The sequence below is a fragment of the Silurus meridionalis genome, chromosome 21 (assembly GCF_014805685.1).
Source record: "Silurus meridionalis isolate SWU-2019-XX chromosome 21, ASM1480568v1, whole genome shotgun sequence".
NCBI classification, from domain to species: Eukaryota; Metazoa; Chordata; class Actinopteri; order Siluriformes; family Siluridae; genus Silurus; species Silurus meridionalis.
Window position 1 is genome coordinate 7155885 of NC_060904.1, and position 18143 is coordinate 7174027.

Sequence of the window (18143 nt, forward strand, 5' to 3'; positions counted from 1 at the left end):
TGTTTATAGCTGTAGTTGTAGTTATAATGTAGGGAATAACAAGAACTAGAGTAATTCCACAACCATAAATTAAAATTTTAAATGAAAAGGTTTGGTGTGAATTCATTCACTCAATTAATGAAACATGACATTATTGGAATATTGCATTAGTATAAAAAATGTAAACAGTTTGAGTGTAAAGTAATTAATTATTGGATGATAAGAGAAACTTATATTACACTGCCCTGTTACTGACTGTTTTTCTACAGCTTAATGAAACTTTTAACAATGCAATATATTTAATAGGCTGATGATGAAAATAAAATGGAGGAAATAGAAACAAAGCCAAGTGGGTGCTGTGAAATGTTATACCCTCATGAAAAAAGCAGCCTCAGGTAATTTCAATTTTATTAACCTTAGTTTAGATACAATTCACATAAATGCAGTGGATTCACAGTCAGTAAAACATTCAATTGCACCACAATGGACTTGGACTGTATTCTGGATAAAGGTGTATGCCAAGTGCATGAATGTAAATAAAGAAAGCTCTGTAAATATGTACTTGTTTCATTACAAGGTCACTGTTTGAATGGAACACCCTGCAGCACTTGAGACAAGGAGGGGAAGCGATTGGTGACTTGGCGTTTTACGCAGAGCAAAGAGCCTATCAGAACATCTCCTCATCCCCTCTAAAGAAGTTAAAGGACTATCAAACGTCTCTTTGCACAAATCAAACCATCAGGGTTTATACTGAAGGCAGTGAGAGCTTAAAAGCAACTAGATCACTCCCAATGGGCTTCATATCTCCGACTGGCAAGCTGACAAACCAATCAGTTCACAGAAAGAAAAGTAGACAGATCAGTTTATATGAATCATATGTAGAAGAACAAGAAAAACAAGCTGAAGAGGAAACTATAAATATTCCTGGTCAGTGTTGTTAATGATTTTAGCAATTTATGTTAAAATGATGAAATTCAAAAAATCATCAATAGAAACTTGAATTTATGCACAAATCAGAATTTCAATGTTATTACTCTGAATATATAGTATGGAAAATTCTGTATTTATATAAAATGGATACTCTTAATGCTTAAATAAGATGCGTCACAATATTTATGTTTCTTGCGTAAAAAAACCCAAAATTTTTAAAGTTGGTTATTTTACTTGTTGCCTATGAACAATGAAAATGACTATAACAAATAATCTCAATGTCCTTAAATGGTAAATAAGATTAATTTGGACAAGTTTGTTAGAGATTACAATGTGGGTGCAGTGGTTTAATTGTAGTAGTATAATCTTGGCTAACTAGTTTCAGCGGTTTTATAAACATTCCTTTTGTTTTGTATGCAACAGACTACAAACAGTGTGAAGATTTACTCTGATCAAACAACATATATAAATGTACAGATTTTAAACGTTACATCCATCAAAAAATCATTCCTTAGCATGAATAAGAGCTTTATATACTCTTGGACAGTGAATTTCTCAAAACTTGTAGCTGAAATACTTTCATGCCTTGTGTAAAAATTGTGAAAGGTTCTCTTTGCTAGTTGGATATTTCTTTCCAGTTCTTCCCAAAAGCAGGTTTAGGGCTGGGCAGGCCATTCCATGATAGATAACACTGCAGCCAACTGAGCTGGAATGTGTGCTTTGGGTCATTGTCTAAAGTTGGTTCTAATTAGCCATAGTCCAGACAGAATTGCATGGCGTTGAAGCATACGATGGTTAGGTCAGTATTCTTTTCAGCCAGAATTAATCGCCAACCCTGCCCGCTTCAAAACAAACTTCTGCCACCTCCATGTTTGACTTTAAGTGTAAGGCAATTTGTCTCATCTATCCACAAAACGTTCTTCCAGCATTTCACTGTCTAATTCTTGTGTTTTTGTCATTTACTTAGTTCATTGCATATAAACAAAATGAAAATGTGTGTGTGAATAATGAATAAAGATTTTCAATTTTTGCCAGCCATTGTACAAATTAATAGAGAAACTAAATGCTTTGCAGAAAATGACTAATCATTCAAATTCAGATTTTTTGGCAGTTAAACTTAAAGTCTACAGTGGCGTGTTACTGAATGAATAAATTAATAAATTAATGAATGAATTAATGAGTTTATTTATACTTAATCAAGGACAATGCACAGAGAACATTAGTCTAAGAAAGAAGAGATGTCATGTGCCAGGTTATAGCAAAAAAATGCTAATTTCCACCTGCAGTCCCTAGAGAGATGTTACATTTAAGGTCATGAAATACATACAGTATCATATATGGAAACATTATTTCACTCACATAATTAAAAACCATAACTAACACCATACTGTTCCAAAATGTATTTTTTTATGTCATTTTCTTAATAATAAAAAAACGACACTGATTCCAAATGTAGCAGTTATGCTATCAGTCAATCATTAAACCATTCAGAACAAGAGATTCAGTTATGTTTTACATCAAACCTCAAAATAAGGAAAGATTTTATCTCCTTGACTGGGGATTGGTTGGTGTTGACCTGTTCGAGTATTTCAGAAACTTCTCTTAATTTCACACACTGCAGTCTTTAGAGGTTACACAAGGTGACATGAAAACCAAAAAACTGCTTTTGTGCAGAGAGTTTGCAGCCCGTAGAGCCTTATTAATTAAAGAGAAAAACCACAAAGACCACATTTTTTCTTTATTCTGATGTTTATTGTGAACGATAACTGAAGTTTTTGACCTGTACTGTGTACGCACTGTGCAGCTGCAACATGATTGGCTTATTAGATAACTGTTATTTATATATTTAAACAAATATTTGTACTTTCTACTTCTCCCATTTTAAAACCAGGCACGTTACTTATGTTTTATTTTATTTTGTGACATGATCAATATTTTTTCTTCTCATTGCACACCATTTTCAGCCCATCAACCTATTTCTCGTCATTACGCCACTTTTTCAACCTACCACTAGTGTATAATTTCCTGGCTGTCATGCACCACAGACGGGCCAGCCTACGAAGCTAACAAGAAGCAAGGCAGAAAGCAACAAGAAGTATGGCTAATGTGGATGAGACAAAGGGCGTCAAAGATTTAAATATGACTAAGAACAGAGACATTCCTAATCACCTGATCATCATCATTTTTCTGCTTGTCTTCTATATGGCAGTTATTATGCCTGCATACATTCATTAGGTAACAAAATGTAAAAATATTTAGTATTAATATATTACTATGATGTGAGGTCTAGTTACTAGCGTGACACTAAAACAGGTAGTTGAAATGGCTACTTTTTACTTAAGTTCATGTCAGAGCCCAGACTTCTTTACTTAAACTTGAGTGAAAAAGTCTGCACATCATATAAATGTGTGTTAAGAGAAGCAAGATGGAGGCCCTCTTAATATAACTATAACTGCATGAATGAGCAGTTTCCTATTAAAGTGGACAGGCCATTTACATTCTTATATATGGCATTTGGCAGATGCTCTTGTCTAAAACGACTTATAATTATCCAATTTTTATATATTTGAGCAGTTAAGGGTTAGAGGTCTTGCTTAGAGACCCATTAGAAGCTTAGTGGTGCTGCAATTTAAACTCATGATCTTCTGATCTAAAGTCTAACATCTTATCCACTAAACTACAAATTTCAAGAAGTCACCACTCAAGACGGTGGTGCACGTACGCTCGGACCTCTGATTGGATAATTGTCAAGTAAGAAACATTACTAGATGACATAAAACGCCACATAATCCATATTCTCTTATGTACGCATGAAAATATAGAAAGCATGAACAAAAATCTCTATTATTGATAAATTAATCCTCATGTTTATATTATTTTACATGCATATATATATATATATATATATATATATATATATATATATATATATATATATATATATATATATAGTTATAGTTATAGTTATTATATATAGTTATCATATATAGTTATTATATATAGTTATTATATATAGTTCTTTGATGAAGGTGAGCTTGTGCCTGAGTATGTTGTGTTATTATTAAACTTTAAATTACAAGTTTTCTTGTCAATAAACGGTTAAATTCTTTCACAGAAAGTTGATTGTGTGGCGTTTCTCGGCATCCAGTAGTGTTGTGTCTTTCTTGACAATTATCCAATCAGAGATCCGAACGTACCTGCGGTACGGGCTTGAGTGGCGACATCTGATTGGTCAAGACCGTAGTCTCTCGCCCAATCAGAGCGTGGCAAGTCAGACAAGTTTGAGTCGTGGAGAGGAGCCGAGAAGCAAAGCGAAGGCATTTCAGACAAACGCCTGTAGTGGGGAAACCGTATTCGTCTTTGCTGTGGAAAAAATTATAATTTAGAGGTTCATTTATAGTGTGAATCCTCAAAAAGTAAACGGAGCACTGCTGAAATAGTGCACTGTGTGTGGGTTAAGTGGAAAAGGCTTTGCAGAGGACAGAAGGCCCAGTGGAGAAGGCAGAGAAGAGATGAAGAAGCTGCCGCTGCTGTTGATTGTGCTGCTCGGGTTAGCACACTTCATTACCGTGAGCACAGGCGAGGAAGAGGGTGAGGAAGAGCTGGGATCACCATCATAATTCACTATTACACTTTTACTATGCTGCATTAGATTAAGTTTGAACAGTCCTGGCTCACAGCCAGGAGAAACGGGCTAGAATGCATGCAGGTTGTTAATATGCAAATGATTGGTTCTTGGTTTTTGCATGACTTATCAGCTCATGTTTTAGGGATAAAGTAGGTATCTGGGCAAAGTATGATTAGTGCTAAAATAGGCTTTTTTGTGATGGATATAAAAAGGAAAAGTGCATTTCACCTAAATGTACTTGTTTTTTTAGTTCACTTTCATTAAAAAAAAGTGCAGTGCAAGAAGCAAATGTAGAAAAAAGCAGAAATGTCAAGAACTTCAATATACGAATTGCAACGTGAAATAAAGCATCAGTTGCTAATTTTTTATTTGGTATACTTACCTTAGAGAGAAAATATTACTAAATATGTCTGTAAATTTCCCATTGGGATGAATACATTCTCTCTCTCTCTCTCTCTCTCTCTCTCTCTCTTTCTCTCTTTCTCTCTCTCTCAATACATCACGTGTAATTAAATCTATGGACAAACCCAAAGTGTCCTCAGTTAACCTGAGATTATTTAAACTCCAGTCACTGCTGAATTGAGATTTTCTGCATCGTCAGCAAAGGAACATCCTCCCAGTGTATTGTAATTACTCTGCTGTTTTTATTTGGAATTTTGAAACCTATGAAACTATTGAAAAACAGACCTCAATGTCTTCGTAGTTCAGTTCGGCCATGTTTATTAGTTTATTGAACTTTAAGGCTCGGTAACATGACAAAAAATGAATGTGTATTTGAGATATTTGTGTATATCCGGTTGTATTAAAGAAAACTGGAGAGTGTCCCAGTTTGGTAACAATGGGGGGAAAAAAAGCCCTAATAAAATTTCAAGTCAGCTGTTTGAATAAACTTTGTTAATATTAATTAAGATTATTTTGTAGAATTGTATTGTAACTATTTCTTATTTTAAATGAATGTCAGAAATAAATGACCTGTAAAGAGATCAAAGAGAAAAGAGAAAAATCATGAAAAAATCATAGAGTAACTTCAAAAAAAAAAAAAATAATTAGATGCGATTATTATTGTCAATAATCAATAATAATATTTAAACAGTTTTTCCTGATCAATTTGTAATAGCTATAACAATATCCATGATATCTAATAAAACTGTATTGTGACAAACATCACAGTATTGAGATTATACTTCTGTTGTGTAGCCTTATTGAACAAAAAAAAAAAAAAGTAAAACATAGGGTTTTTTTTTTTATTAAAGCTATATTTAAATTTCAGGAGAAGACCTGAGTAAGGACGCCGACATTGACGCTGATGATGACGATGATGACGACGACGATGATGACGATGAGGAGGACAGCACGGAGGTGAAAGAAGAAAATGGTGTACTGGTTCTCACTGATGCCAACTTTGACACGTTCATAGAGGACAAAGACACAGTGCTGGTGGAATTCTATGCGCCATGGTGAGTTGCTGCACACTGATATTTATATTGGACCTTTACAAGGAGCTTCACTATGCAAACACTTGCTCACTTTTTTACTACCCTCCTCCCCAACAGGTGTGGCCACTGCAAGCAGTTTGCCCCAGAGTATGAGAAAATCGCTCAGGCGCTCAAGGAAAACGATCCTCCCATCCCTGTAGCGAAAGTAGACGCCACTGTGGCTAATGCTCTTGCGAGTAAATTTGAGGTGTCTGGATATCCTACTTTCAAACTTTTTAAGAAGGGAGAGGCGGTAGACTACGATGGAGAGCGAACTGAAAAAGGTGAGTGTGTTCTCCCACGTGGGGAAGTGTGATATGCGTAGAACTGAATGCTGAGAACCTCCAAACATTAGAGAAGGTTCAGGTACTATGTACAATGTGCACAGTAGGATATATTATTACCCCGTTCTAGTCCTAACAGTTTAGTTTGCTAATTTTACTTTATTGCATGGAAAAGTACTTGGTGGTTTCAGACTCGCATTTGCAAATGCTCCAGATGGCTGCAGATATATATTATAATCTCTATTTCTATACAGTTGAGGGCAAATGTTGCGATCGGGGATGGCGTGATAGCACTTTTATTTTTATTTATTTTTTTCCCCCCATGAACAAAAATAAAGCTTTGAATTTCCATTGATACCAATCTGTGCTATTGAGTTTTGCTACATTCTTTAAAAACTGATAAGCTTTTACTAAAGCACTTTAAAAATTTACTAAAATCAATCTCAACCAAAAAAAACCCCCCTCATATTTATAGTCAAGCATTTCCTGATTCCTAAATACAATTAGGACCTATTATTATCTGATTGGATATCTGATCTATTATTTTTGCTGGTATCAGCATGATCACTGACTATGTGCCACCTCTAGTTTTTATTTTATTTTATTTTATTTATTTTAGTAGGGATTTCCTACAACAAGACAGTAATCCAAATTACGATGCACCAAAAAGACATCCAAACAAGATATAAAGTCAGTGGATGAGTTCTGAGCGTATTTATCATATTCAAAAGGAAAGATTTTCACCAAAATTCACAATATCTTAACACGTACCATGCGACCTGCGAAACAGCAGAATGTACTTTGTGGTTAATCTGGGTTGAATTTTTCAGCTATTGTTGAGCGAGTTAAAGAAGTTGCACAGCCAGACTGGAAACCTCCTCCAGAGGCCACACTAGTGCTGACGAAGGACAATTTTGATGATGTGGTTAATAACGCTGACATCATTCTGGTGGAATTTTATGCCCCCTGGTTGGTACTTTACAAGATATTTGCAAATTTCTATTGTTGGCTACTTGGTTATTAATTGGCATCCTTATTCCCTGAATTAACAGGTGTGGTCACTGTAAAAAACTTGCTCCTGAGTATGAGAAAGCTGCGAAGGAACTCGCCACTCGGACCCCTCCTATACCACTGGCTAAAGTCGACGCAACTACAGAGAATGACCTCGCCACCCGGTTTGACGTGACTGGATACCCAACACTCAAAATCTTTAGGAAGGGAAAAGTGTTTGACTACAACGGACCAAGAGAAAAATTTGGTATGTTGTGCTATTGAGTTTTGTTACATTATTCTGCAGAATGCAGTTATAATTTGTTTTTGTAACTTATTGGTGTAAATATGGAATTGTACAGGCATTGTTGACTACATGGGCGAGCAAGCAGGCCCCCCATCCAAGCAGGTGCAGGCCGTAAAACAAATTCAGGAGTTGGTGAAAGATGGTGATGATGCTGTGATTGTCGGCGTGTTTTCCAGTGAAGAGGATGCTGCTTACGAGACCTATCAAGAAGCATGTAAGTACACGAATAGTGATATAGAGCACAACTATTATTATTTATTTATTTATTTATTTTTTTTTAGTTGACCAGCAATTAAAAAAGTCGTTAACTAGCCTTCTTGTCCATAGTGGCATCCATCTGACCTTAAGAAGGACATTCATGTTATTTAGGTTATTGATTTAGTATACCGTAATTTCCGGACTATTAAGCGCACCCAAATATAAGCCGCACCCACTGAATTTTAATTTTTTTTTTATTTTGAACATAAATACGCCGCACCTGTCTATATGCCACAGGTGTCTACACTGAAACTAATGAACTTTACACAGGCTTTAACGAAAGACAGTCTCTGTAACACGGCTTGTATCTAAACAGTAGCCTACCAAGAAAGTCATTGTTCACTGTCTTCCTCCCTCCTGTCACAACTATTTCTCTCGGGAGTTTTTCTTTTGGCATCGTCGTGCGTTTAAAAATCACCATCGGTGAAGCTTTTCTCCCGATGCCGTGCAGCTCAGAACACAGGTAAAGTGTTTTTTTTTTTTTTTTTTTTTTTTTTTTCATGCCCGGTTGTTTTCAGCGTGACGAATGATTCAAATTTCTTGTTGACAGTCCGAGTGAGCGGCAGGTCAAACGTCAGAGGAACCTCATCCATATTTATGATGTGGTGCGGCCCGATTCAGTGGGAGCGCATCTGATTTAATATAAAGAGTTTCATTGGTTTACCTGAACCCAGTCTAATGATATGGGGCTCCGATTTTTGGCGGCAGGAAGTTTGTGAAATCGGGAAAAACCCAGGAAAAATCCATATATTAGCCGCTTCATTGTTTAAGCCGCGGGGTTCCAAGCGTGGGGAAAATGTAGCGGTTTATAGTCCGGAAAATACGATAAATGCTGATCAACCGCCTATTAAACTAACAGTAATACACAGGCTACAGATCACTGTTATGTCTTTGTAGGTGCCGCAACAAATAAAATACAAATCAATGCTGCAAATGTGCAACCTAATTGCTCATGCAACAAGATAATGAAACAAATAACTGCCTGCCATATTACAATTAGGGTCTGCCCATTCCTCAGATCCACTCATAAATGAGGGGGTGGGTTAAGCTAAAATTGCTGTTTTTGAAATTGAGAGCATGTGTAAAGAAAGCTCACATTCAATTACAAAACCCTTCTAGTAGATCAATGTTCAGCATTCCTTAGATGGAGGATGGTTTTTCGACAGCAGTCACTGCGCGGTTTCCCAGACTGATAACACTCCCTTTGTTGTACTTTTACACAGCGTGCTGTTAACTGTAGAACTGGCTTCACTTAGTCTAAAATATTTCCAGTCCAACATATATTTATGGAGAAAAAAAAGGAAATGACACCCTATTCCAGTTGTTTTTTACTAATTGGGGTCTATTACCTCTCAGAATGAGAGGTAAGTACACTTCAAGGCTCTTCTCTGTTCTGGCACCGAGGTGGTGGAATGAACTTCCCCTAGATGTCCGTACAGCAGAGTCCCTGATTATCTTCAAACGACGACTGAAAACCTACCTCTTCCTGAAATACCTAAATTAGCACTTTCCAAGTTTGTAGAATTCGAGTTATATTTATATTAAGTTTGTAATCTTGCGTACCAGTGTAGATTTATTCATTACTAGAGACTCAAAGCACTTTTGTACGTCGCTCTGGATAAGGGCGTCTGCTAAATGCCACAAATGTAAATGTAAATAACAATTGTGCGGTCATCACCAACTTAAAAAAATGTAAATAAAAAAAGGTTAAACATATAATTTCCAATCCACTGCCGTTTTCCCCCTCTCTTTTGGAGATGGCTTTATAACCCTTCTCAGACTGATGAGCAGCAACAGTTGCTTTTCTGGGTGAATGGCTGATGTCCCTTCTGTTGGTACGATGTAGACAAACCCAAGTACCTTAAAACATCAAATTATGAAAGTAGAATAAAGTTATGGCAGAGATAGACTTCTTGTTGATTTAATCATTTTGTCTATTTCTTTAAAACTTAAGTATTTCATCTTAGATTTGGAAGCAGGAAGTGTGTACTTAATTTTCCCCTGATTTCTGAATGTTTGTTTACTTTGGTGTGGAGGGGGCTACACATTGTAATGTGTGTTTGTCACTTCTGGTTATTTGTAAGTTGGTCAGGACCACACAGGTATTTATACCCTCATGTAAACATAAAAATGTAGAATTGAATGAGCAAGCACTTTCTTCTTTTGTATTTATCGACTACTCCACAAAATCAAAATTTATTTATTTATTTTTTTAATTAGGCATATGCATGAATCAAATTTCCTGATATTACTTGTCTGTCTAATATTTTAGTAATATACAATATGGATAATGCATGGTTGCTACTACATAGTAGTAGTTTAAATAATTTTATTAGTACATTTATAGGCTAAAATTGGTTAGTTTCTCTTTAAATTAGTCCAAAGAATCTAGTCAGTAATGCTATTCTAGAACCACAAAATGTTTTTTCTGAAATGCCAACATTAAAATGATACTGAGGTAACAAAGAAAAACATAACTGTCCTAATGAAAGATAAAAAATGACACCACATTGGCAGTTTAACATGCACAGCAATTTATTGTTGTTTTTTTGGCTGTCACTTTTTTGCAGCAGGTTTTCTAACATGCAGAAAAAAAAAAAAAAAAGAAAAACATCACCTTGATTTTGACTAAAGATATGTTGCAACTTGCACAGCACAAATCTGTTGAGCACTTGATGGAGAATAGCTTAGTCATTAATCGTACAACTACATTTCTTTGTCATTTTAATTGAAACTATTAATTGTAAAATATAATGTTAAAAATTATAACCATAATTTTCTATTAAACACTGCCTGCTTCTGTATAATGCATGCACACTGCATGTAAAAAGGGACTTTTGAACTATTTTAGTAGTTTGATAACTTTTTCAGTACCAGTAAGCCGTACTGTACAAAAAAGCTGTCCATGGTGACTGAATCTTGTCCGGTAAACATTTTATATTCATATGTATGCATTTGAACATTTCTTTTTTTAAATATACTCTTACCTGATTTTTAGGCAACACCCTCAGAGATGACTACAAGTTCCGCCACACGTTCACTTACGAAATCGCCAAGTTCTTAAAGGCTTCACCTGGCCAGGTGGTCATGCTCCAGCCGGAGAAATTCAAGTCAAAATATGAGCCTGCATCCCACACTTTAACCATTAAAGTAAGTCCCTAGGTTGTCAATGTGCAGCTTGTATAGCAGTACAGATTTACTGGCCTCTAAAAATAACCGAGCATACAGCCATTATTGTCAAGAATACAAAAATGTGAGTACACCTGTAAGTAATAACCTCTATGTGTTGCTTACTGATGCCACATGTCCTATTCATCATGTTCGTGTTTTTGTCCGCCTGACAGGACCATACAAATTTGTTCCTCTTGTGTTAGAGCAGTTAAAATTTGATGCTTTCCGTACAATTCTCTATCATACTGACCACTGGATGTTCAACATGGCGTGTTCATGGCAAAGACTCGCTGAGGATTTTAGAGTTAACGTTAACACCCTGAAACTGAGTTATAGTACAGTGGCCAGGGTCATACGTTTTGCAAGACGGGTTCGTTTTTATATATATATATATAGATAGATATAATATAGGGATGTATATTAGGGTACACAAAATTTGCAGTTTGTTACGGTCCTCGTTATTTAAATCACGGTTCGGTTCAGTTTCGGTACAGTCTGGGGGAAGAATCGAAAAACATAAAATTGCTTGGGTTTTTTTACGCAGTTTATTATTTTTAACATTTGTGATCAACGCTTGAAAAGTTGTAATTTTTTTTATAAAATGCCTGCTTTGTTAAATATGTAAAATAATATCTTCTAAAAATATAATACATCAAATGAAAGCAATACACTTTACTATATTGATTAAATTGAGTAATCAAATAAATTGGCACAGACTAAATTGCTTAAATAAAATGTAATAAATGGTGTGTGTGTGTGTGTGTGTGTGTGTGTGTGTGTGTGTGTGTGTGTGTGTGTGTGTGTGTGTGTGTGTGTGTGTGTGTGTGTGTGTGTGTGTGTGTGTGTGTACGTACATTTAATATTTTATTTTCTAAAGATATCCGGTGGTCCCCCGGATCTCGCAGGGGTTACGTTCTAAGAGTTCCGAAAATCCGCAAATTTTGAATTAATCTAGACATTGTCACTTTATTACAATAATGCATTTCAAGAAGTTAAAACAATTTAAAATGTTATTCCTAACGTTCATGATCTTTGCAAATAACATACATAATTGATACACATTGATGCCTTTTTTTATCTTCTTGCCTGCCTGATCTTTACCAGTACATCATTCAAGTTTTTTATATACATCTTTCCCTTTTAGGATTCCACATCTGCTTCAGAGGTTCAAGATTTCTTTAAGAAACACACACTGCCATTAGTGGGACACAGAAAACAGAGCAATGCGGAGAAGCGGTACTCCAAAAGGCCATTGGTGGTTGTGTATTATGGTGTTGACTTCAGCTTTGATTACAGAGTTGGTAAGTGACGGTGGTGGATAAAGTACACAAAGCATGTTCTTGAGTTAAAGTGGAGACACACTAGGAAATTACTTCTCCAGTAAACGTGCTCAACTTTAAACTTTCACCTGAGTAAAAGGATCCAACTTTAGTATCCAAAGTACTATGATTTATTATGGCTATAATGTACTATTGTAGCCGCAATACCTCTCTCTCTCTCTCTCTCTCTCTCTCTCTCTCTCTCTCTCTCTCTCACTCACACTCACACTCACACTCACACTCACACTCACACACACACACACACACTCCCCTTTGCGCAGACTTTCCTGTCCCGCGACTCCAAATCACGGGTGCTGCTCTGGTGGTATTCTCTTATTTGAAGAGATCCTCAATGAGTTAACACTCCCTACACTATTAATAAAGTTTTTAGCCACTCAAATAAAAAGGAACAACTGATCTTGCTAAATGTAATTGAGTAAAAACAAAGATTTTTTGATTGAAATGTAAGTTTAAGTAAAAATCTCCCCAAACTGAAACAATTGAGTGAAGTACAGATACGTGAAAAAAATCTTCAGCTCTGCTACCTCCAGCTCCACCGCCTGTCTTTTACTCAATGCCACTGTCTTTAAAACATACAACATCGCAGGCCTCACCACAGTCCTATAAACTTTCCTTATCACTCTTGCAGGTACTCTTCAATCACAAATCCCTCCTGCCACTCTTCTCCACCCACTCCACCCTGCCTGCACTCTTTTCTTCACTTCTCTGACACACTCTCCATTACGTTGCACTGTTGACCCCATGTACCTGAACTTCTCCACCTTCTCCACCTCTTCTTCAAATAATGCACCTGTGGTGCTCTTCCTCGGCATGAATCCATACTGTTGCTCACAGATGGTCACCTCTTCTCTCAGCCTGGCTTCCACTACTCTTTCCCATAACTTCATGGTGTGACTGATCAACTTAATTCCCCTGTAGTTACTGCAGGTCTGCACATCTCCCTTATTCTTAAAGATCGGTACCAGCACACTCCTTCTCCATTCCTCAGGCATCTTCTCCCCTTCCAGAATCCTGTTAAACAATCTTGTTAAAAACTCCACTGCCATCTCTCCTAAACATCTCCATGCTTCTACTGGTTTGTTATCGGGTCCTACCGACTTTCCATTCTTCATCCTCTTAATTGCTGCTCTCACTTCATCCTTACTAATTCTATCCATTTCCTGCTTCACCATCTCCACCCTTCTCTCTCATTTTCCTCATTCAGCTGCTCAAAATACTCCCTCCATCTTCTCAACACACTCTTCTTACTAGTCAACACACCTCCATCTCCATCCTTTATTGCTCCAATATGCAGTACATCCTTCCCAGCTCGGTCCCTCTGCCTGGCCAATCTGTATAAATCCTTTTCTTTTTCTTTAGTGTCCAACTTCTCATACAGCTCCTCATATGCCTTTTCCTTGGCTTTTGCCACATCCCTCTTCACCTGCTGCTGCATCTCCTTGTACTCCTGCCTACTTTTCTCATCTCTCTGTCGATCCCAATTCTGTTTTTGCCAACCTCTTTCTTTTTATGCTATCCTGCACTTCCTCATTCCACCACCATCTCTTTATCTTCCTTTTTATTTCCAGATGTCACACCAAGAACCTTTCTAGCTGTCTCCCTCATCACTCCTGCAGTAGTTGCCCAGTCATCCCGCACCTCTTCACCACCACCAAGCCCCTGTCTGACCTCTTTCCTAAATCTCACACTACACTCTTCCTCCTTCAGTTTCCACCATCTTATTCTTCTTTCAGTCCTCACTCTCCTCCTCTTTTTCTTCACCTTCAAAACCATCCTACAGACCATCATCCGATGCTGTCCAGCTACACTGTCCCCTGCCAACACCTTACAGTCTCCAATCTCCTTCAGGTTGCATTTCCTACATAGAACATAGTCCACCTGTGTGCACCTTCCTCCACTCTTATACATCACCCTATGATCCTCCTCCTTCTTGAAATGTGTTCACCACTGCCATTTCCATCCTTTTTAGCAAAATCTACTACCATCTGCCCTCCACATTCCTCTCCTTAAAACCATACCTACCCATCACCTCCTCCTCACCTCTGTTCCCTTCACCTACATGTCCATTGAAATCCGCCCCAATCACCAATCGTTTATTCCTAGGTACACCTTCTACCACTCCATCTAACTCACATCATTTTTCCTTCTCCTCTGTCTCACAATCCACTTGTGGAGCATAATCACTGACGACATTTAGCATCACGCCTTCAACTTCCAGCTTCATGTTAATCACCTTCGTTCATCATAAGAAACTCTCTTCACCTCCACTACACTCTTACTGTACTCTTCCTTCAGAATCACCCCTACACCATTTCTCTTTCCATCTAGAAACAGCAATTAAAGTGCAAAAATGGGTTTTTGAGTAATATACCACAGCACTGTTGCATTCTCAACTAAATTATGCAGCAATTCAAATCAGAGGTTTATATTAATGTGCACACAAAAGTGTAACTTAATAAATATATATATATATTCCAACAATAGCCTTATTACAATAGAGCTTCTGCTCTGAAAGGCCAATCAATGTTCTCCTGCCTAATTTGCACAAAATATGGAAAGACCACGGTCATAAGTTTTGTCTCCAAAGAGATTTTTTAATTGTCAAGATTCAAATCAAATTTGACCAGGATAATCCTGTATTTATTTATTTATTTTTGTCCAGCAGTTTTCATGTTCTTTATTTTTTGCCACACAGCCACACAGTATTGGAGGAGCAAAGTATTAGAAGTGGCCAAAGACTTCCCAGAGTACACGTTCGCCATCGCAGATGAGGAGGACTACGCTGACGAGCTGAAGAGCCTCGGACTCAGTGAGAGTGGCGAGGAAGTTAACGTCGCCATTCTCGGTGAAGCGGGGAAGAAGTATGCGATGGAGCCAGAGGAGTTTGACTCTGATGTGCTTCATGAATTTGTTATGGCCTTTAAAAAAGGTGAGGAATTCCTGGATTTGATACACATAGTGACTCAAATAGGTATATTACCCACACATTGTAAATGCTAGTAGACAGTATAACATTTGGGCTACACCTAGGTTTTCAAGGGGGTTCAAAGGGGTAGCTCAGTGGTTAAGGCATTGGGCTCTGTATTAGAAGGTTGTAAGTTAAAATCCCAGCACCACCAAGCTGCTACTGCTGGGCCCCTGATCAAGGTTCTTAACCCTCAGCTACTCTGTTGTAAATCAAATGCCATAAATGCATAAGGGCATCTGCCAAATGCCATAAATCTAAATGCAAATGTTCTTAATAACTATGAATTAGATGGCAATACATCATAAGTTCCTAGTCTTCATTAGTGACACTTGTACATATCATTTTTCTGTGACAGGCAAACTGAAGCCCATCGTCAAATCACAGCCCATTCCCAAGAACAACAAGGGACCAGTGAAGGTTGTTGTTGGGAAAACATTTGACGACATCGTCATGGACACGAAGAAAGATGTCCTGATCGAGTTCTATGCGCCGTGGTGCGGTCACTGCAAGAAGCTGGAGCCTGAATACCTCGCTCTTGCAAAGAAGTACAAGAACGAGAAGAATCTGGTGATCGCCAAAATGGATTCCACGGTCAACGACGTGGCCCACGACGCCTACAAAGTAGAAGGATTTCCTACGATATACTTTGCGCCCAGCAACAAGAAGCAGAATCCTGTTCAGTTTTCAGGTGGTGAAAGAAACGTGGAAAGTTTAAGCAAATTCTTAGAGCAACATGCTACAAAATTATCACAGAACAAAGACGAACTCTAAAGGTTTTTAGAAAAACTCTGAACCTGACACGTAATAAAACGCAGACCTCGGATGTCTGACGTGATCCTGCAGTGAGCATTGTTTCTGAAAGCAGAAGTTTTTCTTTTCATTCCAAAGCACTGTTTATTAGATTTCTTTTCAAAAACTTTTTAAATAAAACAAACAAAAAAAAGGGAAACGAATGGCTGTCCTTTTTTAATATTGTGCACATTACAATCGGTCTGGATGAATAGATGGAGTTGGTTATGCAACAGGCCTTTATTATCACAGCAAAATAAATAATTTATCAATATTGAAATATTATTGAACAGTAATACAGCTCTTAATGAGGTTTTAATGAGACATCACATTTGGACTGATCCTTCTTCCTTATGAGGCATCATGAGCTTTCTGCTCACCTATTAATCAAATATAACTGTGACCTGAACAATCATGCTTGGAAATTTTTAATCTCAGACCTACTGAGCTTTAATTAGTCAATATAAAGCCAATATATTTGAGCAAAGATCTTTTTATAAAAGAGCTTTTATTCTTAGTTTGTTCCAATCTGGAGTAAATGTTCTGGAGAAGCCTTGCAGATAACTGAACTAAACATTTTGAGGATCTAGAGAGGGGACAGAGGCTACATTTACACATGGCTTTTGAATTCCATAGGCACAAGTCAGATTATTATTATTTTTTTACATAATACTTATGTATTAGAAAATTCTCAAACGACAATGTAGAAGTCTTTGTTCTTGTATTCAGGCACAACCCCACCACCGGGACCACCCACCAACACACAACAAATGTAAAGTTAGATTTCAGATGTCTTTCATTAACTGTGTGTGTGTGTGTGTGTGTGTGTGTGTGTGTGTGTGTGTGTGTGTGTGTGTGTGTGTGTGTGTGTGGTTTTTGGTGGGTAAGCAGATAAAAGTCTGGTTCTCTCTTTACAAAGGCAAATAACTTAGAGTTATTCTTTAGCTTATGTATACTATATTGCCAAAAGTATTGGGTCACCTAGTCATACGTGTGTAATGTGATTTTTGAGCATCACATTCCACATTTAGTCCAAATTTGCTCTTATAATTCCCTCCACTCTTCTGGGAAGATGTTCCACTAGATTTTGGAGTTTGCCTATGGATATTTGTGTACATCAGCCACAAGGGTATTACGAAAGGCAGGTACTGATGTAGGTCAGGAGACCTGCAGTCAGCGTTCCAATTCATTCCAAAGGTGTTCATAAGGGATGAGACATGCTTCCTCTCCAAAGCATGTAAAACATATTTTTTAAGGATCTCACTTTGTGCACAGGAGCATTGCCATGCGGATGTTGTTATAGCGCATCTAAAGACGTCCTGTACAATTGAGTGTCTCCAGCTTTGAGGTAACAGTTTGGAAAAGAACCACATATAGCAGGAAAGGTCAGGTCACCCAATACTTTGGGAAATATGGTGTGCATTTGCCAGATCTAATATTGGGCATGTGTATTTTATTTATTATAATTTATTTTGTTAATTTATAATTCATTTACTATATTTTATTTACTTTGTTTGCTTCTCCTTAGAATAAGGAAAAGTGTCACACATTGGAAGACTAGATCTAATCCTAAAATAGACTGGACATGATACATCACTGTAAAATGTGAATAAAGGGAGAAGCGTCTAAATGGGAATCCACTTCCGACAGTAACATGACGTCACACAGCGCCGTCGTTGTAACCTGTTACGTCAGGAAAAAGAAGGCGGGGCTTAATACACCGGATGAACCCAAGTTCAAAGTGTCTGAACGCTACAAGGCAACAAACTGCCGTGTTTACATACAGTAACGCTGTGAATCCAAAACGAAAAGCACGAACGTTTCTAATTCCATCGTTCTCACGTAACACTGCGGCGTATTATATAATTTTCACAATGTAAAAAAAAAAAATTTGTCATGTATAACGATAAAACGCTTTCCAAGCAATTGACAGGCGAAATATTTTAGGATTGGTGATTACAGAAGAAATAATTAAGGTCGTACCGGTCAGTTTATTTCTACACCAAAAAATTTTTTCAAAAAAA

General features: G+C 37.2%; 2 protein-coding genes across 2 annotated transcripts in view; both read left to right on the plus strand.

The window, feature by feature from the left end:
- The window catches only part of LOC124403652 (polycystic kidney disease 1 like 1), a gene marked incomplete at its 5' end in the record, with an annotated part of 34593 nt that extends 32749 nt beyond the window's left edge, over nucleotides 1-1844 (plus strand). The window contains 2 exons of the mRNA XM_046877351.1: nucleotides 286-374; nucleotides 557-1844. Coding sequence (XP_046733307.1) covers nucleotides 286-374; nucleotides 557-920 — 453 coding nt within the window. The remainder of the gene's footprint in view (nucleotides 1-285; nucleotides 375-556) is intronic.
- Nucleotides 1845-4178: 2334 nt separating this feature from the next.
- pdia4 (protein disulfide isomerase family A, member 4) lies at nucleotides 4179-16279 on the plus strand. Its single transcript, XM_046834066.1, has 10 exons — nucleotides 4179-4500; nucleotides 5808-5994; nucleotides 6091-6296; nucleotides 7127-7265; nucleotides 7349-7554; nucleotides 7649-7807; nucleotides 10850-11001; nucleotides 12167-12323; nucleotides 15058-15291; nucleotides 15686-16279. The coding sequence occupies exons 1-10, from the start codon at nucleotides 4422-4424 to the stop codon at nucleotides 16099-16101; spliced, it is 1935 nt and encodes a 644-aa protein (XP_046690022.1). The 5' UTR covers nucleotides 4179-4421; the 3' UTR covers nucleotides 16102-16279.
- The last annotated feature ends 1864 nt before the right edge of the window (nucleotides 16280-18143 follow it).